Source organism: Pyxicephalus adspersus, chromosome 4, assembly GCF_032062135.1.
Source record: "Pyxicephalus adspersus chromosome 4, UCB_Pads_2.0, whole genome shotgun sequence".
NCBI lineage: Eukaryota > Metazoa > Chordata > Amphibia > Anura > Pyxicephalidae > Pyxicephalus > Pyxicephalus adspersus.
Window position 1 is genome coordinate 154,344,241 of NC_092861.1, and position 27,435 is coordinate 154,371,675.

General features: G+C 44.2%; 3 protein-coding genes across 3 annotated transcripts in view; 1 reads left to right on the plus strand and 2 right to left on the minus strand.

Moving 5' to 3' along the window:
* Positions 1-6,382, minus strand: part of LOC140329939 (kelch domain-containing protein 3-like) — a gene marked incomplete in the record, with an annotated part of 19,842 nt that extends 13,460 nt beyond the window's left edge. Inside the window, 5 exon segments of the mRNA XM_072410329.1 lie at positions 801-1,014; positions 1,300-1,371; positions 4,240-4,355; positions 4,428-4,592; positions 4,666-6,382. Of these exon segments, the coding sequence (XP_072266430.1) occupies positions 801-1,014; positions 1,300-1,371; positions 4,240-4,355; positions 4,428-4,592; positions 4,666-4,819 (721 nt within the window).
* A 67-nt stretch (positions 6,383-6,449) lies between these two features.
* On the plus strand, positions 6,450-9,465 carry MEA1 (male-enhanced antigen 1). Its single transcript, XM_072410055.1, has 4 exons — positions 6,450-6,595; positions 7,819-8,011; positions 8,460-8,544; positions 9,246-9,465. The coding sequence occupies exons 2-4, from the start codon at positions 7,820-7,822 to the stop codon at positions 9,401-9,403; spliced, it is 435 nt and encodes a 144-aa protein (XP_072266156.1). The 5' UTR covers positions 6,450-6,595; position 7,819; the 3' UTR covers positions 9,404-9,465.
* Positions 9,466-21,669: 12,204 nt separating this feature from the next.
* PPP2R5D (protein phosphatase 2 regulatory subunit B'delta) overlaps positions 21,670-27,435 on the minus strand; it is a 21,329-nt gene continuing 15,563 nt past the window's right edge. The window contains exons 12-14 of the mRNA XM_072410330.1: positions 26,333-26,405; positions 25,994-26,110; positions 21,670-22,896 (exon numbers count right to left, since the gene is read on the minus strand). Of these exons, the coding sequence (XP_072266431.1) occupies positions 22,759-22,896; positions 25,994-26,110; positions 26,333-26,405 (328 nt within the window). The 3' untranslated portion in view covers positions 21,670-22,758. The remainder of the gene's footprint in view (positions 22,897-25,993; positions 26,111-26,332; positions 26,406-27,435) is intronic.

The following is a 27,435-nucleotide window of genomic DNA, read 5'->3' on the forward strand; positions in this document are numbered from 1 at the left end:
GAGACCACCAAACTCCTTGTACATGCTCTTATCATCTCTCGTCTGGACTACTGTAACCTCCTCCTCTCTGGTATTCCACTAACCCGACTCTCTCCTCTACAATCTATTATAAATGCCGCAGCCAGACTCATCCATCCTTCCCACCTACATACCCCATACACAGCCTGCCCCCTTCTGATACCTCTCATAATAGTTCTCTTCATTGGCTTTTCTTTCACCTAACAATTTAGATTTAAGCTCCTGTGCTTTGCCTTCAAATCCCTCCACAGTTCTTGTCCCACTTACATCTCTGACCTGATACATAATCCCCCCTAGCTGCTCTCTTCGCTCCTCCAATGACCTACTAATGACTTCCTCACTCATAACCTCATCACACGCACGGCTCCAAGACTTTTCTAAAGCCGCCCCGACTCTCTGGAATGGTCTTCCTCGTCCTAATCGGCTTGCTTCTACTTTCTGCTCCTTTAAAAGCGCAATTCAAAAACCAGCCTTACCTACCTGTCTTCTTCGGTCTCTTAAACCCTCACTACTTCCCACCATTCCATATTCCCTCCTATTGTGTGATACTTTCCCCGACAAGAGATTGGGCGACGGGAGTGAGAATATATTGGAAACTGTTAAAATGAGGGATGGGGGTTACAAATTATTAAATTAATTTTATTATAATCACAATCCTATTGGGGAACAAAAAATCCTCTTTATCTAATTCGACAAATACTGTAAGAGGATTAGTGGCAGGGAGATCAATATACGAGAACAATGACCCATATATGATTACCTCCTTATCCCGATCTACTCACAGGCTGAATGGCTCCTTCTTCCTTCAGGGGGTGAAGTAGATTGAATTGCATCCAACCAGCTTTCTGTTGTCAGATCAAATACTCGAATTCGATTGCAGTAGATCTCATTGTTGGAGTGAAACGGTCCGGAACGGTCTGCACGACCGCCAAAAACGAACATCTTGCTTCCAATCACAGTGGCAGAGTGGAAATCTCTCCAGCGAGCTGGTGTGCCCTACAGATAGATCAACCAATCCTAATTCAGAATTCACATTTTTCCCCTAGGAATGCTGAGTAAGGAGATACAGGGATGGCAAATGAGCAGGGAATGCATTACAATAAGTGGAGGTCATGAAAGAGAAGCAGAAAATGTGAAGAGTTAGTTTGGCTTTGTTTTACATCGTTGCAATAAAGATCAAACTTTCTGCATCTCGACCATTTCTTCTAGTTAGTAGTAACACAAAGGAAGACATATTACATATTTTCTGGGGCATTGCTACTTCTGCACCGACATACTCACTTTAGCCTTCACTAAAGCCCAGCTCATGAATTTCGTATCTAGTTTGTGAATATCATTGGAGAAGCAGTCAGCCTGTGAAACAAAATATAAATATTCCTGTACAGGTCAGAAGATCCACAGAACACATGAAAACCGTGTGCCCACCATACCCCACCCGCCCCCCATTACTAATCTACAGAACACAAGAGCACCATATACCTACCACACATCACCCATACCAATCTATAGGAGCACCGTGTGCCCACCATACCCCACCCGTTCCCATTGTTGGAATACATTGACCTGTGAGGTTCCCATTGTTGGAATACATTGACCTGTGAGGTTCCCATTGTTGGAATGCATTGCCCTTTGAAGTTCCCTTTGTTGGAATACGTTGTCCTGTGAGGTTCCGGATATTGGAATACGTTGTCCTCTGGGGTTCCCATTGTTGGAATATGTCGCCCTGTGAGGTACCGGTTATTGGAATACATTGCCCTGTGAGGTTCCTATTGTTGGAATACGTTGTGCTGTGACGTTGCCGTTGTTGGAATATGTTGTGCTGTGAGGTTCCGGTTATTGGAATACATTGCCCTTTGAGGTTCCCATTGTTGGAATATGTCATCCTGTGAAGTTCTGGTTGTTGGAATATGTTTGTGCTGTGAGGTTCCCGTTGTTGGAATACATTGCCCAGGAAGGTTCCCACTGTTGGAATAGGTTGTCCTGTGGGGTTCCAGTTAGTGGAATACATTGTCCTTTCAGGTTTCAATTGTTAGAATATGTTGTACTTTGAGGTTCCCATTTTTGGAATATGTCGCCCAGTGAGGTTCAGGTTATTGAAATACATTTTCCTGTGAGGTTTCCGTTGTACGAATACGTTGTGTTGTGAGGTTCCCGTTGTTGGAATACATTGTGCTGTGAGGTTCCACTGTTGGAATACGTCACCCTGTGAGGTTCTGATTATTGGAATACATTGCTCTTTGAGGTTTTCATTGTTGGAATATGTCCCCGTGTAAGGTTCTGGTAATTGGAATACATTTTCCTGTGAGGTTCCCATTGTTGGAAGACATTGTCCTGTGAGGTTCTGATTATTATTGCCCTTTCAGGTTTACATTGTTGGAATACGTTGCCCTGTCAGGTTCCGGTTATTGGAATACATTTTCCTGTGAGGTTCCCGTTGTTGGAATACATTTGCCTGTGAGGTTCCCGTTGTTGGAATACATTTGCCTGTGAGGTTCTGGTTGTTGGAATATGTTGTACTGTGAGGTTCCCATTGTTGGAATACGTCAGCCCGGAAGGTTCCTATTGTTGGAATACGTCGCCCCGGAAGGTTCCCATTAGTGGAATACGTCACCCCGGAAGGTTCCCATTGTTGGAATATGTTGTCCTGTGAGGTTCCTGTTGTTGGAATACATTTGCCTGTGAGGTTCTCATTGTTGGGATATGTTGTGCTGTGAGGTTCCCATTGTTGGAATACGTCGGCCCGGAAGGTTCCTATTGTTGGAATACATTGTCCTGTACGGTTCCCGGTTACTAGAATACGTCGCCCTGTAAGGTTCCTCTGTTCCTGTTGGAATACATTGCTCTTTCAGGTTTACATTGTTGGAATACGTTGTCCTGTGAGGTTCCTATTGTTGGAATACATTGCCCTGTCAGGTTCCGGTTATTGGATAACATTTTCCTGTGAGGTTCTGGTTGTTGGAATATGTTGTTCTGTGAGGTTCTGGTTGTTGGAATATGTTGTCCTGTGAGGTTCCGGTTATTGGAATACGTCGCCCTGTAAGGTTCCGGTTATTTGAATACATTTTCCTGTGAGGTTCCTATTGTTGGAATATGTAGCCCCGGAAGGTTCCCATTGTGAGGTTCAGGTTTTTGGATTACATTGCCCTTGGAGGTTTTCATTGTTGCAATACGTTGCACATTGAGGTTCCTGTTACAGACACAGACTGTGGTGGGGCTAGGAGGAACTAGATGTACCCCCACTTAATAACACAGAAATGATTTGTAGTTCTCATTTTGTTATAGATCCTCATAGATTGGAAATCTGGTGGTGCAGCAAATAATGATAACACAAGCGCAGCTCTCAGGGGGGAGTGGCTCATTACTAATCTACAGAACACAAGAGCACCATATACCTACCACACATCACCCATAGCAATCTATAGGAGCACCGTGTGCCCACCATACCCCACCCGCCCCCCATTACTAATCTACAGAACACAAGACCACCATATACCTACCACACATCACCCATACCAATCTATAAACTATCGGAGCACCGTGTGCCCACCATACCTCCCTTATACCAATCTATAAATTAGAGAAGTGTAATATGCCCACTATATCCCTCCATACCAATCTAGGAAGTACAAGGTAACCTTGTGCCCACAATACTCCCCATTACTGATCTACAGAATATAAGAGAACCATATGCCTACTATACTACCCCCATACTAATCTACAGAACATACCAGCACCCTCTACTCACCTTACACCCCCATACAATACAGAATCTCTATTCGCCCAGCCATACTCCTTTCATAGTAATCTACAGAATTCAGGTGCACATCATATTCCTCACACCAATCCACATAGTATGGAAGATTGTGTGTCCATCCTACTACCCAATACCAATGCAAAGAACACAGGAGCAGCATGTACCTACTATACCCCCCTTATACCAATCTATAGAGTACAGAACAGCCGTGAATCCACTATAGACCTTCTATTCCAATTTACAGGATATAGGAGCACCATGTGCCCATATCAAATCCCTCATACCAACCTACACAGTATAAAGGAACATGTGCCCACCAAACCTGCCCATACTAACCTACACAGAACAATGCAATCCCTCGTGTTTCAACCATTCTAACCATCATATTACAGGAGGATCATGTGTGGCCATACTACTCTACATAGTACAAATGGATCAGGTTTTTTACCAATCCTCTTGTCTCTTACCAGCTGTTCATATCCTCCAAAGATATACATGGTCCTCTCCAGAACACAAGCAGAGTGCCCATCCCGAGCTCCAGGAATCTGTCCCGTCACATGTGGTGTTGCCCACTGCTCAGTGCCTGCAATCAAATGACTGCCTATTAGTAAGAAGGCAGTGGGTGGTTGTGCTATGCACATGGAATTGGTCATACCTGTGTGGAAAATGTAGAGGACATTACAAGCCCCCTCTGTATCGTTGCGCCCACCCCAAATGTAGATGAAGTCATCGATGAGTACAGCAGTGTGGCCATACCTCATGTAGGGAACCTTAGACTGACAGCCAATGACAGAAGGCAGCTTTCTCCAGCGTAGGGACACTGCAAGGAAACAGGATTTCAGAAGATCGTACTACCTCCAGATGTACAGAGAACACACAATGATTAGACAAACCTGCATTGAAAACATGAACATCAATCTGCCTCAAAGTCTCATAATCATCTTCAGAGCAGTAACCACCAAAGGAGAACACTCGATGTCCCACTGCTACAGCCGCATGATTCACCCGTCGAGGACCCCCCTCTAAATGCACCGTCCAGCGAGGCATCACCCCACTGCATAACGAAGCAAGGTGGGGGCCTAAGTGTCCGTACACCACCGCCTGGAAGAAGAAGACTGGGACAGATTCCAGCACAAATCGTGGATTTCATAGTCAGCACATCTCTTATGTAATATGCAGAACTCATTTATTACCTACAGTAATTTACAGAGTGAAGTCATTTAGAATATTTTGTAGCTTTCCAGACCTCAAGGTTTCATTCACTTGGTGAATCTGCTAGAAATGCCGGTTGAGTTAGGGTGAATACTCACTGTATGTTTAAAGGGGTAGCCATGTAAGGGTATTAGGACTCCGGCACACAGAATTTGGGGAAAGCCTTATCCTTAGTACTAAAGAAATTCCTGGTTTGTATATTGCGTTTGCTTTTTACAAATCTTCTGAAATGAACCCCCCTCCTAGAAGACCTCTCCCCTGCTGTGGTTTAATCTTTATAACGGGCCGGAAAGATTCCACAAAAAACAAACTAGTCGGAGGACAAAAACCTGCAGAATGTCAGAGGTAATATAAAAACATTCTCATCTTTCCATAGAGGTTCCATAGCCATAGAAAAGATTGATGAAAGCATTATGGTGGGAAATACTCGGAGGGTTGTCTTGTCCTGGTCCATGGGGAAGGAACACAAAGCTGGGTTTTAGGAATGGGAACAGAAGATGAATTATCAGAGATTTCAGGGATTGGTCAGATAAAAAGGACAAGGTGGTCGTCAGGTAACAATGATGGCTGACAATACCGATTGTATGTGATACAAACAACATTCTAGCAACAGACAATGCAAGCAAGAAAATTATATCAATCTAATGCAGGGGTGTCAAACTCTGGGCCGTCAGAGGAATCCGAAATATGAATTGCAGCTGGCCCGCCACTGCATTGAAATAGCGTTGCTACTACAATTCCCGGCATCACTCGCATCTATAGACCAGCGGGCTCTCTGTGCCTAGGCGTGGCCCCGCACTGGACTGTTTTATAGAGGCAAGTAATGCAGGGAAGTGTGGTAGCGGCCCGCGACTTTGTCTAAGTTTTTAATTTTGGCCCACTGTGTATTTGAGTTTGACACCCCTGATCTAATGAAAAACCCAGCGGACCTCCTCCAAGACCGACAAATATGCTGATTATCCCAGGTCAGGCTTAACATATATATTCCTTTTATTACCACAAAATAACTGGAGGTAAATTATCATACATGATCTGCTTCCATGAATGTTGCACAAAAGACGGTGTACTCCGCTCTCGAAAATCACACGGAAGTGAATGCATATGTTCTGGGGTGAATATATTGATGTAAGAGGGGTGAATAGATGAGATGGGGTGAATATATATAGGGGGGGGGGGGAGAGATATGAATGTTTACATATGAGTGGGGTGCAGGTATATAGGTATTATAAATATATATAAACAGATAAAAATTTGGGGGGTGTAAATATATATAAAGGGTAATAACTAAATATGATATGGAATGTATAAATTTATAGGAGCTACAAAAATATGATATGAAGGTGTTTATATTGATAAAATGAAGGCAGGGTTACTATACATAGGGAGGGCACACAAGGAACACTCACCTTTCCCTCCCGGCCTCTCCTCTAGACTCTATTCGCCAACCACCGCCGGAAGTACCTTCTGACACTTCCAACCAGCACCGGAAATCTAAGAGGCCGCCAACCACTGCCGGAAATCCTGTTGAGGTCGCCAACCTTAACCGGAAAAGAGAGCTCCTGCTCTCTGTAAAAGTGTAATAACGAAAGGAGAAAACAAAAACACTAACAGGTGAGAAAGAAGCGGCTCTGCGCTCTATGAATCCCATGGCGGGGCGGGCAAACAATTTGCCAGCACTAAGCCGCTCGCCTCCTCAAGCCCCCATTATTCCTGCATCAGTGCCCCCTCCTCCTCCCATCATGCCCCCCTCCACCTCCCATCATCCCCCATAACTGCCTCCTCCACCTCCCATCATTCCCCATCACTGATCCCTCCACCTCTCATCACCCCCAGTGACCCCCTCACCCCCCCATTATCCCTCTATCAGTGCCCCCTCAGCCTCCCATCATCCCCCATCTCTGCCCCCTCTGCTTCCAATCATACCCAAATACTGCTCCCCTCCACCTCCCATCATCCCCCATAACTGCCTCCTCCACCTCCCATCATTCCCCATCACTGATCCCTCCACCTCTCATCACCCCCAGTGACCCCCTCAGCCTCCCATCATCCCCCATCTCTGCCCCCTCTGCTTCCAATCATACCCAAATACTGCTCCCCTCCACCTCCCATCATCCCCCCCTATCACCGTCCCCCTCCGCCTCTGATCATCCCCAATCATTGCTCCCCTCCACCTCCCATCAATCCCCTATCAGTGCCCCCTCCTCCTCCCATCATCCTGCTATCACTGCCCCTCTCCTCCTCCCATATTCTCTCCAGCACTGCCCCCCATCATTGCCCTCCTCCACCACCCATTATCTCTCCATCAGTGCCCCCTCAGCCTCCCATCACTGCCCCCTCTGCCTACCACTATCCCTCATTACTGTCTCCTCCACCTCTCATCACTGCCTCCCTCCGCCTTCCTTCGCACGGACCCCTCAGCCATCCACGGAGTCCTTCGCACGGACCCCTCAGCCATCCATGGATTTCCCCACATGGACCCTTTTGCTAACCAGAGATATGTTTTTACATGAACCAGCTAGCAGTTCTTTAGCGTGGCATGGTAGTCGATCCCACATTGGCCATCGCTGTTCTCTCCATGTTAGTTGAACCTTTTTTGTGGCAGATTAGTAACCAGGCTGAGAATAGTGCAGTTCCATTTGTCATCCAGCTTTGTGGTATCCCAGAACTGGACCCCCGACTTGTATATGGAAAGTACATGACGGCATCATTTTTAGGAGGGTCTATACAGGGCAGAGGGTTCCAGTTACTATGGAGTAGTGCTGGATGTTGGGGTAATGGAAAGGTTACTGCTGTTGTATTCTTCATGATGAGCTTGTTGTTATGCTATTACACAGGATGGGCCCTGAAAGGATCTTCCCTAACCAGAGTGATGAGTTGGGGGACCCCCAGGATGCTGGGCCTGGGGGCTGGAGTGCTGGAGAAGAGGAAGAGGATGAGGAAGTTCAGAGTGGATACCAATACCAACCACTTAACCAGGAGCCAGAGGACACAGCCCAGACTGAGGGTGACCTACAGGAGAGGCTACAGGTACCTATGCTATATACCGGGCTGACCTTTGCCAAAAACCCTCATACCAGTCTAACCTCCTGTGCCCAGCCTAGCTGATATCCACTAGACTCTTCCCACGGGTCATACTGCCCAAAGCTGAGTAAATGGGTTACACATTATGATATTATTATTATTATATTATTACATTATGGGTGCCACGCCTAATAAACAGTTTTCTGGTCCCAGTGTATTATTGAATAGAGCTGTCCATGGGATGCATCCAGTGATTAGGAGAGATTGTATGGGGACTAATAACAGATTGTTTTTTTCTCCTCCTATCTATATGCCTCTAGTATAACAAATTCCACTTTGATGTGGTCCATTAGCAGGGCAGAAAGTCCCCAGTAGGAAATGTGGGCCCTGCTAAGATAGAAGATTTCCCAGAAGCAGTGAAAGGCTGAACATTCTATATGTGCTCCGATTTTAGGCTATGAGGCTTCATCTGCCTGACCCGCCTGTGGACAGTGAGGATGAGAACGATGATACACACAACCCAATTCCAATGGATGAAGGTATACAAGTGACATAAACACAATAGAAGTCATGCACAACCAAAGAAAATATTGTTGCAGACCTTATGGGGGCCTTTAGTTTTCCATCATAAGATGTCCTATCCTTGGTATAATTACAGCTGCTCTCGGAAAATGTTAAGTCCGGGGGGTTCACTGTCAGACTTGTTTTTTTATTAACATGTTGAATCCAGGGTTGGACTTAATAAAATATATGGGACATAATAAAATATGTGGGCCAAGTGTGAAAATAACAAATGTGTCCAAATCTGTCCATAGAATACTTAAATAGCACTGACATGTCTGGGAAAAGCATAATCTGAGACTGAAGGCATGAAAGGGCATCCTCCTATGGGCAGGGTGATAGACATTATAATCAGTACTTCCAGGAGGATGTCACAGTTCTATAGTCACCCTATTTCTATATTGACCTAAATATTGAGCTCCTGTCTTGGAGTTCTATCAATCAGGATTTTGTCCAGGAGGTTTTAGTTTTATCATCACCTCATTACTGAGCTATGGCCTTGGAAGGGGGTGTCATATATGGTTCTATAATTTATTGAGCTGGTCTCTTGGAAATGAAGATGTCCCAGCAGGGTTCAGTTCTAGAATTTCTCATCATTAGGCTCCTCCCTTAAAAGTAGGGTGTCCCAGCAGTGCCTAATTCTTTCACCACCTCATTGTTGGCCTTTTCCTTTGTGCAGATCACGTTGAACTGGTAAAGAAGACCATGGCCGCAGTAAAGTTGCCCTCGCTGTCGGTCCCACTGTGGGCACAGCAAATCTCTGATGCAGACTGGGAGCACCTGGTACATCAGACCATCCAGTCCCGCTGTGCAGCCCCAATATCCAGCAAGAAATGATTCCTGTACTGTATATATAACATACGTTTAATCTGTGTATAAAGGTGACTAAATATATTATACATCATATGACCAATTCTTTGTCCTTGCAGCTCAGACCACATCTGGGGAAAACACAGATCAGATTTGGAAACAGCAAGGTGTTGTTCAGGAAAATGGTGTAATCCATCACTTCAGTCCCTAATATATACTGCCACAGGGTCCAAAATATTTTGGGAAAACGTCAGCATCATTAGTTTGGGGATGTTGAACATCATTTTTGTAATTCTGTAATGTTAAGCTCAAAAGACATCCATATATACATTGTAAAAGTATGTGTCATCCATTTTATATGCCAAGATAACGTAGGGAGCTGATTCCACTTTCTGCACTACAGCTATACTGAGTAATTGGAGGGGGGGGGTAATGCAAAGACCTGCAAGTGCTTCTACTTTCTAAAGTCTTGTGTATCACAGTTACTATGTCTCTATTGCTATATTGTTTTGCTATTGGAGTCTAGATTGTCCTGGGCTTCCTTCATGGCTCTGTGTGTTGTTCCTGATCTCCACCTGCTGTTTGACAACTTTGTATATAGCCTAGACCTCTGGTGACCAAAATGCAGCCGAGAAAAACTTGTCCTGGGCTAGATTTACAAGCTGTAGTCCACCAGCCATAATATTGCAATGTGGTAGTGGGGTGGCGATGTTTGAAATGCTTTCACTGAAAAGAAAAGGACCACCCTGTAAGTATATAGTCAGAAAAAAAAGTACAGCATCTTACAAATCGAAGCTTTATTTTATATCTTAAATATAAAACAACAGAATAGATTCCACTGTCATTATTTACCAAAAATAAAGTTTCCCACTAGTGAATATTATTTTCTTCCTGTAGAGTGATGGACTTCAGATTGATGGGCAGCTACAATTGGTTCACTGAGATCATTGCTGATGTCTTTTTGCATTGGCATTGTAGTACCACACACCTGAATGCTGCAAACCAGCAAACTGCCAGAACTTCTGCTTAGTCTAAATGAAATACATATTTACATGGTGTAATATGTCAGGTGTTGAGAATCTGCCATTGGATGTACCTAATCATAAGACATGCTAAGGGCTAGATAACATAAAATTGTTATCCTACCCCTATCACCTCCCCTCTTGTTCCAATAACAAGCCTTGAAAGGGAGAGACATGCACTGTCAGAGGAAGTTGCCAGAAAAGGAAAATTACAGGCAAGTATGCTCATTTTTGTTACATACCAAGCAATCTAATCGGTGAGGGAAACTCCATATGTCTCAAAGAAAATGCTGCTTATAAGATTTTATTTTTTAGACATGGCTGTAGGAAAGAACAACAAAGCTGTGAAGGTGAAGCTGATCACGTGCCGAATTTATAGTGCCGAATGAAAGTGTTCATTGATGTCCAGCTGGCTGCTCTACAAATAGTCTTGTAAATGCATAGAATGCCCATCAAGCTGCTACTCCTCTTGTTGGATGCACCTTGATTTCTTGTGGAGGAACTAAGCCCATTAAGAAATAGGCATGATTGTTTCAAAGATCCAAAAAAGCAATCACTTGAGGCTACAGTGCCATTTCATGGGCCCCTGGGATATAAACAAATAGATTATTCACTGATCTGAATCCCTTTGTTCTGTGGATAGGTAGAAATTAGCAGGACCTCATCCAGTTTCCCAAAATCCATCCCTTCACTCTCTGGAAGGACAATTCAGTGCAGGAAGTACCACCTTCCACTTTAAATTAAAAATTGATGAGACTTAGAGGATATACTCAGAAGGCCTTTACAGAACTTTAGCCATCAAGTTGATTTCTGGAGCACCCCACTGACGAAAGATTAGACGAAGATAGAACCGAATCGGAGATCATTTGTTGGGATCTGAAAAGAATCTTCTTAGGGAATTCATCAGTTAATTTTCCATCCCTGGAAGGTAGACTCCTGGACAGGTCTACAGAATGTTTCTTTGCCCATGAAAAAAAATTGTAGCCTCAACCTTAAGAAAATGTAGAAATCCTCATTAGGCAACAACTGTCTTGTCTCTCGCTTTTCACTTTTCTTCCCCCAATATTTACCTGGCAAATGTTCTTGTTCAGCTGCTATTAGTGCCAATACTTTGAAATGCATTAAGTGCAGGAGGGGTCACAGCCCTTGTGGCTGGAAGTCCCTGCAATAGGCTCTCCAGCCCTTGAATCTTCTAAGGAGAGATGTTGCCTTGAGGTCTACCACAGAAGATGTTTCCGAAATGGGCAGAAAAGGCGATTCTCCTAGCCCATGTAGAGCGATCCCATTGAACAAGTAAACATATCTTCATTCTGCACTTGTTCCATCTGGCCCAGGGAACCATTGGGATCGAGGTCATTAGAGCCAAAAATATTTTACATCACCTGGCAGGGACCGTTCCTAACTTGGAAAAAAATATTTTTGCATTGGGAAGCAATTTTCTTGCTAGATGAATTAAAAAAAATACTCCTAGATAGCCATCTTGTACCTACTCAGTGGATGGAATCTTTTGTCGGTTTAACCAGTCAAACTGAGTTAGAGGTCCTAGTACCAGGTCCTTGTGTTTTTCCAATTTCTCTTTGGATTTGACCAAACCCAGGATATTATCTAGGTCAGGGGTCGGCCAGATCGCCCCCTGGCCGATCCGGCCTAATGCCCTGGAGCCGCGGGTTGCCGGTGGATCCGCCAGGGGGCGTTAGGAACTACTGGAGTTGCTCCCCTATTTACTGCAGTCGGCGCTGATACTTCTGCCACCGCGGTAAATAGGGAAAGCTCCCTGAAGGTAAATCTCTCTCCTCCGCAATGCATACGGAGGATAGGGATTTCACTTCAGGGGGCATTCCCTGGTGGTGGGCAGAGCCATTAGGGCGGGTCCGGCCTAGTGTGCTCCCACCCACCCCATAAATGGCCTAGTGGCCATAAAAACTTTGCTGACCCCTGTTCTAGGTAATGAAAAAGACATACTCCTTGAAGATGTAGAAAAGCTTTTACTGTGACAAATACCTTTGTGAATGTCTTTGGAGTTGTGACCAGACCAATGGGCAGGCATGTGAATGGAAAATAGTAATCTAGAATGGCAAAGTGAAGACATTTTTGATGACATTGAGCCACCAGTATATACAGGCCCTGCTAATTCAATATAAATCATCTAATCTAGGGATCGTCTGGAGGGATTTAATATGAAATGGCTTGACTTCTCTGGTCTCTCAGATCCAAAACTTGACGAAAAATGCTTAAAGCTTTCCAAACCAGAATAAAGAGCCCATTCCTTGCTCTTGCACTGGAAACAGGAGAGATACTTCTGTATTTAATAAATGTGGTTCTTCCCCCCCTTTAGAATTTGATAAGTCAGAAGCTTTTGAGAAAGTTGGGAGCGTGGCCAAGTAATGGCAACATGAGCTTGTGAATTTTCCGTACACACTCCAGCTTTATTAGCATTTACCACCGGGTTTTCACTCCTTGATCCAGCATCACCCTGATGTCCAAGGAAAAGAAAAACAAAGGTGCTGACAAGATCCCCAGACGAGCGGGTCTAACGAAGTTTTCCCCCGCAAATTTGCCCGACACACCGGAGGAGAAAGAATCCAATATGGCGCCAGCATGAGCCTTAGCAGCTCACCACGAGGAGCCCGAGATCGTTGCAGGAGAAGCTGGGTCATCTCCTCACGCTGACGCATCATCTAATGCATCCGTTTTATCACTGGGTTCTGTCTCCCGAGAATGCCGCCTGCCTAAAGATTTACAGATGCTCCTGCAGTTTCTCCCCACAAAGGAGGACATGGAAGCAATAGTAACTTGTATAGAGAGCTCCATGCAGCAACAAGTTCTTACTGTTGATACCAAGGTATCTTCCTTAAAGTCCTCCACCTCTGAAGCTTCTTCCAGGATTGCAATTTAATAATTTCTCTCTCTGCACTTAAAAGATCAGAATAAGATTTGCCGAAATAATCTGGGACTGCGGGGCATACCAGAAGCCACTACAGGTCGAGATATACAAAGCACTGTCACTGCTATATTTAACATATTGTTGGAAAGGCCTGTTGCAGAATCTATTGATTTAGAGTTCAGAGAGTGGGCCAGCGGGGAGGAGAGGAGCAAAGAATGATTTCTCCAGAGATGTTCTATGCAGAGTACATTTCTTTACGCTGAAAGAGCAGATTCTCAAGAAAGCTTGGCAAAAAGGCCCCTTGGACTTTGACTTGATTACCTCTCCCAATGCACGGTACAGGTGGGAACACCTCTTACATGTCATTGTTACTAGGCATAATGCCACCTTCACTCTTCATACTCCAGCACAGCTACCAGCTCTCTTTACTTTTTTGGGTGCAGACCCTATACCGATACCCGATTGGCTGGATTTGACGGAAGATTCCCTAAGTAGGCCCCCCAGGGCTCGTATGCCTTTTGTCTGGCAGACGCAGAATCCACTCTCCTGCACCATCAAGCAAACCACCCCTACCTCACATGAAGTGTGACTGGACATAAGATGAGCTGTGGATATCTGGGATTCAGTTTGCACGAAGTAGCGGCTTGCTACCCTCTCTAAATGGCCCCACATACAGTTGCTGTCTCTTACATAATGTATGACCGCTGAAATTTACAATTATTTAATTATTGACCTGTACATGTTTGAATATTGCAATCAGTCAACAAGTGCCTGTGACTACCCTCACTATGGATCTTGGGAACCCTTCTTTACTTCCTTTATATTTATTGAATGTCAGCCTTGTACAATTAATCAAAACAATTTTTTGTCCTGCTCTTATGACTTTTAAAGATCTTTGATGATTAATACTGCTATATGCAATGACTAGCATTTTTCAATTTATGTTCATTGCACCTGCATACTGTTTTTCTGCTTCGTCCTGTGGTTTGTGGACTGCCACCCATCACCCTGGATTAGTTGTTGCTAGTAGTATACTAATGTTGAGTAATTCTCGGGGAAACCTTTTTTCTAATTGTTTGGTGATAGTTGTGACACTGCCGTACTATATTCTCACCAGAGGCGGCCCAATATGCCTTATTGGCCCATGGAATAAAACAATCCCATTCCACATAAATGTTGCGCTACCTGGTTCTACTGTTGTTATCTTATATTGACGTTCATAGCCGTAAGTGTGCCAGCGGCTCGGCTGACCGTTACTTGCACTTCCCCCCACATAGGTTACTCAGCCTCTGTCACAGATCCCCGCAGGACCAGGTCATCTGTGCCTCATTCTTGCTCACCCTCCTTGCACAGTCCCCTGCTGCCAGCACCAACACTCCGCATACTTGCTGTTCCAAGTCAGGTGATTCTCTGTCAGCTGCTCCCTTGCCTCAGAGAAACAGAGTATTCCGTAGGCGCACTCCCTCAGTTGGCAAAGATCTAAATATCACCTGAGATTATCTCCACAACAGCACTTCCTCTGCGCTCTCCTAAGGAAGTGACCTGGCAACAGGAATATGCCTGAACAAGGAGTTCCTTTGGCTCTGCTTCCAGGTGCCTGTTGTTTGTTTCTCCTGTTCCAGATTCTTTTTGTACTGACCCCCGGCTTGTTTACTGACTACTCTTGTTCACTGCCTGCCCCGAAGTCTTGCCTGTTTGCTGACCAACCTTGTTTGCTGCCTGCCCTGACCTTTTTGGCTTGTCTGACTACTCTCTTGGATTTCCCTTTTGCACTACGTTTTGTTAGCAGCTTGTTAGCAGTCACCTGCCTTGGCAGGCACGGGGGCCACAACCTGGCAGTAGCTTGCCACACAACATCCTCACCTCTAGAGGCTTTGGAGAAGACCAAGCTACTGCTTAGACCCTGCGCCCCATGCACGTCTCCAGCCACAGGGTTGTTGACACTGTGGGTCCACCACTTGGCCTTGTGGAGCCGTGACAGTTTGTTCAGGCACTGCACCCCGCTGACATTCCTCTACCTGACTGCAGGACCTACGTGAGCGAGTGCAGAAACAAGAGTCGCTCCAAATTAAAGTTGTGGACTTTCTCCGGAGATGCTATTGACACCTTAATGAGCTCCAGTCAGCCATTAGCCAGCCTCCTGCCTCTGTATCTGGGATTCCAGTACCTGCCACAGTTCCAGCCACCTTGCCGCCATACTCTACGCGTCAGCTTCCTGGATTCTTCTTAGTCCAGAAAAAGGATGGATCCTTACACCCTTGCATTGACTATAGGGATCTCAACAACATCAAAAATAAATATCTATGCGTCAATGAATACAACCTCTTCCACCATCCACGGAACAAGTCCTCTCATCTCTCAAGGCTTTGTTTCATAGAGAAATGTTGGATGCTCAATTACAAGGAGACACCCTGATTACCCACTTTTGGCAGCAATGGTACCGTTTTTTACTCTACACATTCACCAGCTCAGAATGCACGTCAATTCTTGAACCATTCAGATATTCTACTTGGTACATCACTAATATTTCTGACTCATAATCCATAGTTTTATTTATGGACTCCAATGGCTGATTTTTTTTTTTTCTTTTTCTTGTTTAAAATGGTATAAGTGTTTCTCCCTCTCCCCCTTTTTTATGTCATGTTACCCTACTGGTTTTGCTTGTTTACTTGTCTCTGTATATTTGAAAAATTTATTAAAAACATTTTGAAAAAAAAAAAAATAAATAAATATCCCTTGTCCCTGATCGCTGAATTCTTTGATCGTCTCCAAGGGGCATCTGTCTTCACCAAGCTTGATTTGCGGGGTGCCTACAATTTAATTCACATCCGCTAGGGCGACGAATGGAAGACCGCCTTCAATACCTGGGATGGCCACTATGAATATCTAGTTATGCCATTCGTACTCTGCAATGCCCCTGCTGTATTCCAAGATTTCATGAATGATGTCTGCCGGGACTTGTTATATGACTATGTGATCGTCTATTTAGATGATATCCTGGTATATTCTAGGGACCTATCCTCTCATCGAGACAATGTCAAAACAGTACTGCAACGGCTTCAGCAAAAAAAAAAAGGCATCAGTGCAGCTGAAGCTTTCTTCCAAATACTCTTGTAGCATCATGCTTCATTCCTGCTGGTAGCAAGAACTCCAGGTTTTGAGATGTTTAGAGCTGCCAGCCCATTTGTAACCTGAGCTAGTTTGTCCCCTTCAAGTAGGTAAAAGTAGATGGGCAAAAAAAAAAATCCTTTTTTGAGCGCCCTGAAGTCCCGTTCCTGGACTATATCGTTTCTGCTGAGGGTTTGCAGATGGATCCTGCCAAACTCACGGCCGTTCTAGACTGGCTGAAGCCCATCCAGAGGTTCCTGGGCTTCGACAATTATTATAGACAGTTCATCCGAGACTACTCCTCGCTTGTGGCGCCCATTACTGCAATGACTAAGAAAGGGAGCAATTGTAAAGCCTGGTCTTCTGAGGCTCTCCAGGCCTTTAAACTTTTAAAGAAAGCTTTTGCCTCCGCTCCTGCCTTGGTGTCCCTGGACACTTCCCAGCCCTTTTTCGTGGCGTTGATGCGGTGCTGTCTTGGTAGAATACTTCTGGCAAGTTAAGAACCTGAGACTTGCTGTCAAGCTTGCCCTTGAAGAATGGCGCCATTTGCTGGAGGGAGTTTACCAACCTGTGACCATTTTTACAAGCCATAAGAACTTACAGTATCTTCAGACTGCACAATGCCTAAACCCCCGTCAAGCCCGCTGGGCTCTGTTTTCCTCAAGGTTCAATTTCCTACTCACCTGTTTTTCTCAAGGTTAAATTTCGTACTCACCTATCAACCGAGTCCCAAATATGTAAAGGCAGACACTCTTTCGAAAAGGGAAGTCCTGAAGTGGAACCAGCCTTCATCATAGACCCAGCTCAAATTGTGCCCATGGCCCCAGTCCAGCTGCTTCCAGTTCCACCAGGAAACACCCTTATTCAAAAAAGCCGGCGTCCGTTGGTCCTTTGATGGAGACATGCCTCCAAGTTTGCTAGGCATCACAGGCAATAGAGGACCATTAAACTGATTAGCTGTAGGTACTGGTGGCCAGATCTGAAGCAAGATGTGAGGGACTTTGTGACCACATGTATCAAATGTGCCCGACACAAGGTGCCACAGAAGCTTTCTTCAGGCCTGTTAATTCCACTTCCCACTCCGGAACAACCCTAGTCACACATCTCCATGGACTTTGTCTATCAATGGTTTCACTACTATTTGGGTTGTGGTTGATCAGTTCTCCAAAATGGCCCATTTCGTTCCTCTACCAGGTCTCCCAATCTGCCTCGAACTTGGAGATCTTCAAAAAATTGTTTGCTTACAGATCATGCTTTCCCACGTGTCCGATCATGGTGTACAATTCACTTCTCGCTTCTGGAGGGCCCTTTGCCTAAAGATCCAGTTAGATTTCTCTTCAGCCTATCACCCTCCGACCAATGGGCAAACTGAAAGAATTAATCAGGCACTCGAACAATACTTGCGTATTAATACCAATTCCCAACAGAACGTTTGGTCAGAACTGCTGCCATGGGCTAAACTTGCCCACAACAATCACGTCAGCAAATCCACAGGTTCGTCTTCCTTTTTTTAATTGTTTGCGGTCTTCATCCCTGGATTCCTGCATGTTACTTTTGTGTCAGACATTCCTGCTGCTGCGGCAAATCACTTCCAGCAGGTTTGTAAGAAAGCCCAAGAAGCCTTGCTACATTCCTCTGCATGCTACAAAAGATGGGCTGACAAGAAGAGAACTCCCACTCCCCAATAGTCCCCCAGTGACAAGGCTTGGCTTTCCATCAAGCATATTCGCTTGTGAGTGCCCTCTCTCAAGTTTGCACCTGGCTTTATTGGTCTGTTTCCTGTCTTGTCCCAGGTCAACCCTGTCACTTACAAGTTAAAACTGCCTCCATCTCTTAAGATCATAACGCATTTCATGTTTCCCTGCTTAAACCTGTTCTTAACAGATTCTCTGAGAAATACATCCCTCCTGGCCCTGTTTCTGTTGCCTCGGAGGAAGAGTACAAGGTTGAACAAATCTTGGATTTCAGGCTTGTCTCTGTCTGAGGTTGTCTCCAGTACCTGGTTCATTGGAAGGGCTATGGTCCAGAGGAGCGTTCCTGGGTCGCACCAAAAGCCCTCCGTGCCTCCTGCTTCTCAAGGAATTTCATGCCAGGTTTCCCGGGGAGGGGTGGGGGGGGGGAGCTGGGGCACTAAGAGGGGCGGTACAGTCACAGATCACCGCAGGTCCAGGTCATCTGTGCCTCCTTCCTGCTCATGATTCTTGCAGTCCCCTGCTGCCAGCACCATCTCTGCCTTTGGATCCAAAACTCTGCATACTTCCTGTTCCAAGTCAGGTGATTCTCTGTCAGCTGATCCCTTGCCTCAGAGAAACAGTATTCCACAGACGCACTCCCTCTTCTGGCAAACATCTGAATAACACCTGACATTATCTCAGCACCGCTCCCTCTGCTGGTGGGATTGATGTCACTTGATCCACGCCCATCACCTGACATTCCCTTCTTAAGGAAGTGACCTGGCACAGGAAGTTAGCAGTCACCTGCCTTGGTGGGCATTGGTGGGCAACCTTGCAGTAGCTTGCTGCCCATCCTCACCTCTAGAGGCTCTGGAGAAGACCAAGCTACTGCTTAGACCCTGTGCACATCTCCACCCACAGGGTTGGTGACACAGTGGGTCCACCACTTGGCCTTTGTGGAGCCGTGACAGCCTAACTAGGGGCTAGAGTTGTGGAGTCATATTAAAACTCCTTAGTCTGTGGAGTCTTGCACTCCTTTCCCCAGTTCTTCCCTTCTAATTGTCTTTTTTCCCTTCCCTTCCTTCTGAATCCTGAAAGTTTTTTTGTGATCCTGGTCCCCCCCCTTTTTTTCTTACTGACCCTACCCCTTCATTTGTTCTCATCTGAGCCGGTCCTGCTATTTTCTTAATAAGAAACGTCCATTACAATCACATCCCAGAAATCCCGCAGTCAGGTTGCCTGTCTGCAAGAAATGCACATCCGCCACAATAGGGTTCCTAATCTACGCAATAAGAAAAGGTTAGCATCCTCATTGATGGATCCCTACAGTGGTCCCTCTCTTTATTACGTACTAACCCTGATGGTCGGTTTCTCATTGTTCAGGGTAAGATCGATGGCCAACTATACACGTTTGTGAACATGTACCTCCCTAACTCTAATCAGTTGTCCTTCCTAGAACACATAGCAGTGCTAAATGACCTTGACTCGAGTACAATACTACTGGGTGGTGATTTTTATCTGACTCTCAACCCCTCTTTAGATGTTTCCAAGGGACGTTCGCATTTGCCTTTCTCATTCCACAAGCGGTTAAAAACCCTTCTCCCTGAAAATCAGTTTGTTGATATTTGGAAAATACATCACCCGGGAGCTAGAGATTACACTTACTACTCCCTGGTACATAAAATGTACTCTACGCTTATTTTTTTTTTGGTGTCACACAGTGGAATACCCCAGATCCTGGACTCAGACGTGGTTCTATAACGTTTTCAGACCACGGCCCAGTCTCTATAGTTGTCTCGTTTAGGATCATTATTCCCAAGTCAAGCTCTTGGGGACTCAATGAATTGTTGCTTGAAACACCTGGTCTCCCCGAGAAAATTGAACAAGAGTTAATCTCCTTTTTTTCATGTAATGAAGGCTCCACTGCTAACCCACTCCATATCTGAGAAGCACACAAATGCTTCATTAGAGGTTTACTTATCCAACAAGGAAGTAGGCTAAAAAGGTTCAAAACAGAGCGTTTGGAATCAATGCTTCGCGTACTACACCATTTAGAAGCGGTCCACAAACAACAACATACTGTGGATCTGAGGGCAAATTGCAATAGTTCGGAGTCAAATTAACACCCTATACAGAGAAAAGGCTAAAACGCAACTGCTTAGGTGCAGGCTTTATTTCTTTGAACACACCAACCACTGTGGTATGTACATCTCCCAATGTCAGGAACTCCTCTGACACAGTTGTAAATGCTACTGCTCATGTTGAGCAGTCCTTCAATGACTATTACTAACAATTGTATAATTTTATACAGTAACTGACACCACCCTGCCTAATAATATGTTGAGACAAACATCTGTCCTAATTGCAGTTATTAAAAAATTGTACCTGTTCCGACTTACATACAATTTCCACCTAAGAACAAACCTAAAGTTCCTTTCTCCTATGTAACCCAGGGACTACATGAAGTCCTCAGTAGCCAAAAATCAAGTGACAAAAATGTAAAGGTTTAAATATGGTGCCAACTTCCACTATCCCCAATTATTGCCTAGCATCAGCAACACAAGACAGGACACCACTCATTGGTGTCCATCTGAGCCTTGCAGATAAGCCTGCCCAAGTCCTGGCAAACTGAGCACCAAGACCTGACTTTATGGATGGATGTTGCCTGTTCACTCCATGCTGCCCGCCACCAACTCAGAATTTTTATGCACTTTTTTTTTACTTCCCATTTTATTTGTAAACCAAATATTTTTCTGCATCACTGCAAACATCAAGTCTTTACTACTGTATGTACAAAGCTGTCCCACCCAGTTTTTGCTGTGGGCTAGCTCAGATACAAGGGGGAGCTGAGAAGTTCCTGGCTTTGCCCCCTTCCAGATAAAATAGAAAAATTAGTGTGGGGCATATGACAGCCTAATATCTTAATATGTAACTGTGCAAATATCAGGTCTTTGCGATTCCTACAAATGTTTTTTTCTTTTAATGAGAAGCTGTGATGGCAGAGGCACAAGCAAGTTTCACGTCATTGGAGTTACGGGACGTCATGAAGTTTTTGTTTCTCCAGGTAAAGTCAGCAAAGGACATTCACACTGAGATGTCACAAACACTGAGGGAGAAGTGTCCTTTCTACAGCACTGTCAAAACTGTATATTCTGTTTCAAGACTGGGCATTTCACCGTTGAAGATGAGCCCCGCAGTGGGCGCCCCCCCCCCCCACCTCAACTGACTCGGGAACATGCGATGCTGTCCATTATTGAGGCCCGGCGAATATCCACAAAAAAGATAGCCCAGATAGCTGACATCCCACGGGAGCGTGTTGGGTTTATCATCACCACTATCCTAGACATGGGCAAGCTTTCAGCAAAGTGGGTGCCGAAATGTTTGAAAAGTGATCAGAAGACTGAACGAGTTGAAGCATCGAAAGCCGTTTTGGTCCATTTTGAAGCTGCACAGGACTTTTTGGCTAAGTTAGTGACTGAGGATGAAACCTGGCTCCACATCTATGATCCTGAAACGAAGGAACAGTCAAAGGAATGGTACCACAGCGGGTCCCTGTAGATGATCAGTGTGTGTATTGTTCGATTGTATTGCTCTACAGGACACAACTGTGTATAATAATATTTATTCTACATTCAGAAATGAGACATATCCCTTTTCCATACATAATTTAATTCTTAGGACATAATTTGTCAGTGCTAAAGAGCATTTTTAGTACTAAGACTGCAAGCTAGTAGATGTGACCTCTTTATTTGTTGGGTCCTCTATAACTTTCCGCAAGTTTAGTATGTCCCAGAAAGAAGTGTGAGGATCGGAGTCATTTGGCCTTCTCAGATAAAGCCATTCGTGGTTCTTTGTTACTCCTTATGGTGAATGGAGGTTTCTGCAGGATACAGCCAGTATTGTCTGCCTCGCAAACCAATCGTGTATCCAACTGCACAAACTGCAGCTATAAATGATATGCCCTGAAGTAAGCCCCATTCACTATGGATACAACAACTTGGAAGTACATGGAAACTCGCAGTAATTCTAATAGGCCCCAAAAGTGATATCAAATGTTGGAATTCATTTCTTGCCTTTTTAAATCATATCTGCACCACCACAGGTCTACCCAGACTTGCGCTCCAAAGGACTGCAGGAAAAGGCAGAGGCCCAAAGAAAAGGCTAACAGTGGAAGGGCCTTAAGAGGAAACTAAAGGGAAACATAAATCTCAGAGTTCATGAAAATAAAGATTAAAAAGGTCAAAGATAACAAAGGATAGCCTAGCGGCACTGTAATGAAGTATGAAACCCTAACCCATGGGCTCCATGGTAAAGAGGGAAGGAGTCAACAGCTCAGGGGCTCTGGAACCAAGTGTTCAATGATATATCAGAGGCTCTATAATGAGAGGGAGAAACATCTCCGAGGAAGTTAGGCATAAGTAGACAACTTTGAAAATGCTCTAGGACAGGGGGGGAAGTGACATGCTAAGGTGTTCCCTTGGAATAATAACTACCCACAAGGGATAGGCCATCTTGTACACTGGAAAAGCAGTTGAGTCTCGAACAGCTGGTAAACTTCTGGTAGGTTGCATATGGTGATTGGCAGTACATATCTACAGTAGAAGGTTCTCATCTACATGTGGAGCCTCCAGTGTTCAGGAAGAATAGAGCACACACTAGCCACCACCAGGGTGGCATGATGGCCATTTGGTGTGGTCAGAGTGCCTCCTGGCTGCTGCTAAGGTATTCTTCTGCCCTTCGATGAGACTCCAGCGCTCGTATAGTGTAGATATCCTGAGGAAGGTCTGATCTTTTACAAAGAATCTTCTGCTCCTGCGGGGAGCTGTGCAAAACCTAGAGGAGGAAAGAAGACAGATAGCATAAGTGCTGATAAAGAAGGGGGGTATTACATTTAGCCCCAGAACAACAAGTGTTCCCAATTGCAGCATTAAAAGGCCATTATTTTAGGTCTTCACACAACGTGTGTGTCGTGTGTGTGTGTGTGTCGTGTGTTGGGGGGGGAGACACCAGTTTTCTAACACAAACTCTCTCAAACTCTTTCTAACACTAATTGCAGCAGGCACTAGAAATATTGATAAATAATTGAGTTTTGAAAGAAGGCATTTTTCTATTTATTTTCTTTAAATCAACAAAACTCGAGCCACAAAAAGCTTTTGCTTCAATAGATAAATGCAATATGGACCTATCTCATGCAGGACTTCTTTTCCGGCATCATTCTTGATGACTTTGTGCCCAGGTCAAAATGTTCGCCGCTGCTGCTGCATTTGCTCCTCCACAGTGGTTTAAACATGCCATGGCATTCTGCCTGAAGGCTTAAAGCTCCACTATATTGATTCCTGACTTCTCTGGGCGTCAAGAACCCTAGATTTTCATGAGACACAGCGCTTCTCTCCAGCCATGCAGGCTTGCATTCATCACCACTATCTTTCAGCAAAGGGGAAGAAGCATTTTTTCAGCTCATAGCCAAATGCTAACAACTTGAATAAATCAACAGTAGTATAAAGCGGAAAAACCAGCAATAAGAATGATAACACCAATATCACTTGAAAACCCTATCTGCTTATACTAACAAGATGGATTGACATTGATTCTAAAGTGTAAGACATGATGTCAACTGAGAGTGAGGGAAATTGTGTGTTGTGGGGGAGGAAACAACTGGACGTACGTAGAAATTAGACAAGACAATAGGTTACAAAAGTATTCTGGCCATGGATTCCAGGACAAACTTATTATCCAATAAGGTTTATTGGTCACAACCTTAAGGATAATTGGAATGAGTGGGCCAAGACATTACCAACTGAAAGCAGAATGCATCCAGTCAAGTCATTTGGTAGTTTTGGGCAAAGGTAAATCCAACCTGCTGAGCAAAGCACTCAGGGGTGGCATCTTAAGTAGCTTGGAGAATGGCAGATGATAGTCTTGTGCGACTGGACAAGACCACCATGTATGCTCCAACGTCCCCCCCTGTAAGAGGTCTAAATATACTCTGATTTTAAAGCAGGGAAGAAATACAAACATAAATTCCAGAATTATTAGAAAAAGTTAATTTTGGAATTACAGAGAAACTAAAGAAAATGTAATCTAAATATTTAGGTCATCTTTTACAGATGTTAAACCTAGTTTCTACAGGTTTCAGGCTACCTAGAAGGACAACATGGACAACTCTTCAGTGTCTTTTGACGCTGTTCGAAATTGTAGTCACCAACACATCCGCTTTTTCTTTAGACCTCCAGTGTGGTAAATAACAGTCACCATTTTAAGAATATATTACAATGAAAACCTCAGAGGGTTTATTAATTCCTATTATACACAAAAGGAATAATGAGTAATTAGATTGTAAACTCTTCTGGACCTGGTCCGCTCCACTTATGTCACTGTATCTGCCACTCACGTAGAGTGCCTAATATGTTGGTGCTAAAAAAATAATGTTTAATAATACTAAGAGTAATTGTGTACATCCCTAGTACAGGTTTCACATGAAACTTCAGCAAAGTTGTGTTTTAAAGCAAAAGACCAAAATACAACATTTTCACTTTCTAAATATGGTGGGGAAGGGTTAAAATACCTACTGCTACTATTTGCAGTCTGTCCAAAGGAGATTTATGTACAATTCTTGTACTGGAGAAGCAACAGGCAATAGGAGGAAATCTGTCTAAAGTAATAAATAATATTTCCCATACTATAGCATTCAGGACCCAGTGGGTCACAGAACTAGACAGAATACTTGCATACTTACTGTTCCATAAACATTAAAGCAAAACAGAAAACGTTAACTATTGTTGCCTTAACATGTTGTTTTGTGTCACTTTAAACTGTGCATAAACTTTGTTTTCTAAACCTTCTGACAATGTACAGCTTTGTATAATTTCAAGTTAGTCATCCCTCACATCTTACCTATGTATTGATATGTGAATGGATGGATATCATTAGGCCCTGTACATCCACTATTCACCCATCCCCATGCTGCCCTACCAACATGTGCTACATTTGCTTCCATGTAACCATTTATATCTCCCCTTCACACTTCCCCCCCCCCAACACCACAGAGGGGACACAGACGCCACAGATATACCAGTACCAGAAAGGAGACACAAAGACGCCACCGATACAATAGAACAGAGGGGACAGACAGAACATTAATCTCCAGCTAAAAGTTAAATATTATACAGAAATGAAATCCTTGCTCACCAGGTACAAGGTATATTTTACTCGTGTGACAGGGTTATATACAATATTTTCAGAATAGAGAGATGGAGAATGGTAAGTGTGTCTAGGATAGGATGGGGTCTATCCTCAGATGGATACACTACATGGCCAAAAGACTAAACATTTACCATCACACCTATTGGTGCTTGTTGGACATACGATTCCAAAACCATGGCCATAAATTTAGAACACTGCTCCTCCCCCCGTCAAGGCCATTAGTATGAAGCTGCCCCTCTAACATCCTCTACTTCTCTGTAAAGGCTTTCCACAAGATTTATGAGGGTGTCTGTAGGAGTTAGCATTTGAGGGCAGGTATTGATGGTGGATAAGGAGACCCTGCTCATGTTTTATCCCAGGACTGCAAGTCATGAACACCAAACTGGTCACGTCATATCTTTATAAAGCTGGCTTCGTACACAAGCATTTTTTTAACAAAAAAAGCCTTTCGCCAAACTGGCAACACAAGGTGAGAATGTTTTTGTATAGTGCAGTATTTAATGTACAGCGCTGCATAATATGTTGGCGCTATATAAAACCTGTATATAACAATAATAATAATAATAAACTGTACCCTTGACCGGGGACACTTGAAGGATACTTTTGGCCATTCAGTGTAAAAAAACAAAAGATGTAACTGGGGAAAGGTGGGAATGGGGGAGGATTAGGAATGAAGAAAGGGTACAGAGGTCAGGAGGTGTTAAGGTAGGGGATGGCCAGTGGTCACCTGCACAGCCTCAGACTCCATGGTCTTCTTCAAGATCTGAATATCCTCAGAAGTCGGAGTGTCCGTCTCCATGGAGCATATCAGACTGAGTGCGGGAGGAGAATTAAACATGGAGTACTGCATGTAGCGACCATGATAAAAAAAGACAGAGAGACAGATTACAGGAAAATATGTCACTTTATACAGACAAATTTCAATCGGATTCAACCCCAAGAGAAAAAAAAAAATCAGTGCAGGACAGAGAAGTTTAGTGGAAAGCAAAGATTCAGGAAGTTGGCGATCTACCCAAAAATTGAAAGAAACATTGGTAATGTATACATTCCTCTGTCCTTAAACTACCTGCGGGTTTAATCGTGCCATTTCTTCAATGCGATTCCACATTTCTGCACGCTCTCTTCCTCTGATCTTTACCCTAAAAGAGAAGAGAAACTCTGAGCAAAATCTCCTAAGACAGAGAAATCCCTATAAACCTCTCCCCTCCTGGACACAAAAACTAATATTGTCATCTGTAGTTACTATATACATCATGTGTAATATGATAAGGTAAATTTGTTATATGTTCACCATTTATTATCTTGCAATTTAAGATGTTTATATACCGTTCTTCAGTTCTTCATATAATACATATTCATTTTATTGGAATGATTTACAAAAAAGTTTAGGATCAGAAATGTGTTCGTACTGAAAACTCCTGGATTGCTTTGTATCACTTACAGACAGTTAGCCCTACTCTGTAATAGACAAACTGGGATTTCCAGGGACAAACAAGTTATAACAGAGAGGGACACAGGAGGAGGAGAGGACCCTGCCCAGAAGAGCTTATAATCTAGAAGGTGGGGGAAGTATCACATAATAGAAGGGGGATATGGAATGATGGGTGAGTAGTGAGGGTTTAGGAGACAGAAGAAGATGGTTAGGTGAGGTTGAAGCATTGGTTTTTGAGCGCTCTTTTAAATGTACAGAAAGTAGGAGCAAGCCGAATAGGATGAGAAGGACCATTCCAGAGAGTCAGGGCAGCTCGAGAAAAGTCTTGGAGCCGGGGGTGAGATGAGGTTATGAGTGAGTTATTAGTAGGTCATTGGAGGTCACGAGAGATAAAAAAAGAGCACATACAAAGTTTGGTGGTCTCTGGGGACAGGTAAGGGCAGATTTTGGAGATGTTGCACATGTGAAAGTGACAGGACCTGGAAATGTTCTGCACATGGGGGGTAAATGAGAGGGCAGAATGGAAGGTGACACCAAGACAACGTGCCTGAGGGGAGGGGGGAATAACAGTGTTATAACAGTTAGAAATATGTCAGGAGGAGATTTGGAATGTGAGGGGATGATGATGAGTTGTTTTATCCAGGTTGAGTTTCAGGAATGGGTCAGACATCCATGATGAGATGGCTGACAGGCAGCATGAGACCTTATCCATGACTGAGGGAGACAGGTCAGGGGTG

Excerpts from the sequence above, each read along its gene's own strand:
- MEA1 (XM_072410055.1), top strand. The coding sequence starts at position 7,820 with ATGGGCCCTGAAAGGATCTTCCCTAACCAGAGTGATGAGTTGGGGGAC. Across the intron at positions 8,012-8,459 it reads ACCTACAGGAGAGGCTACAG|GCTATGAGGCTTCATCTGCC; the intron begins GTACCTATGCTA and ends CTCCGATTTTAG. Across the intron at positions 8,545-9,245 it reads CCCAATTCCAATGGATGAAG|ATCACGTTGAACTGGTAAAG; the intron begins GTATACAAGTGA and ends TCCTTTGTGCAG.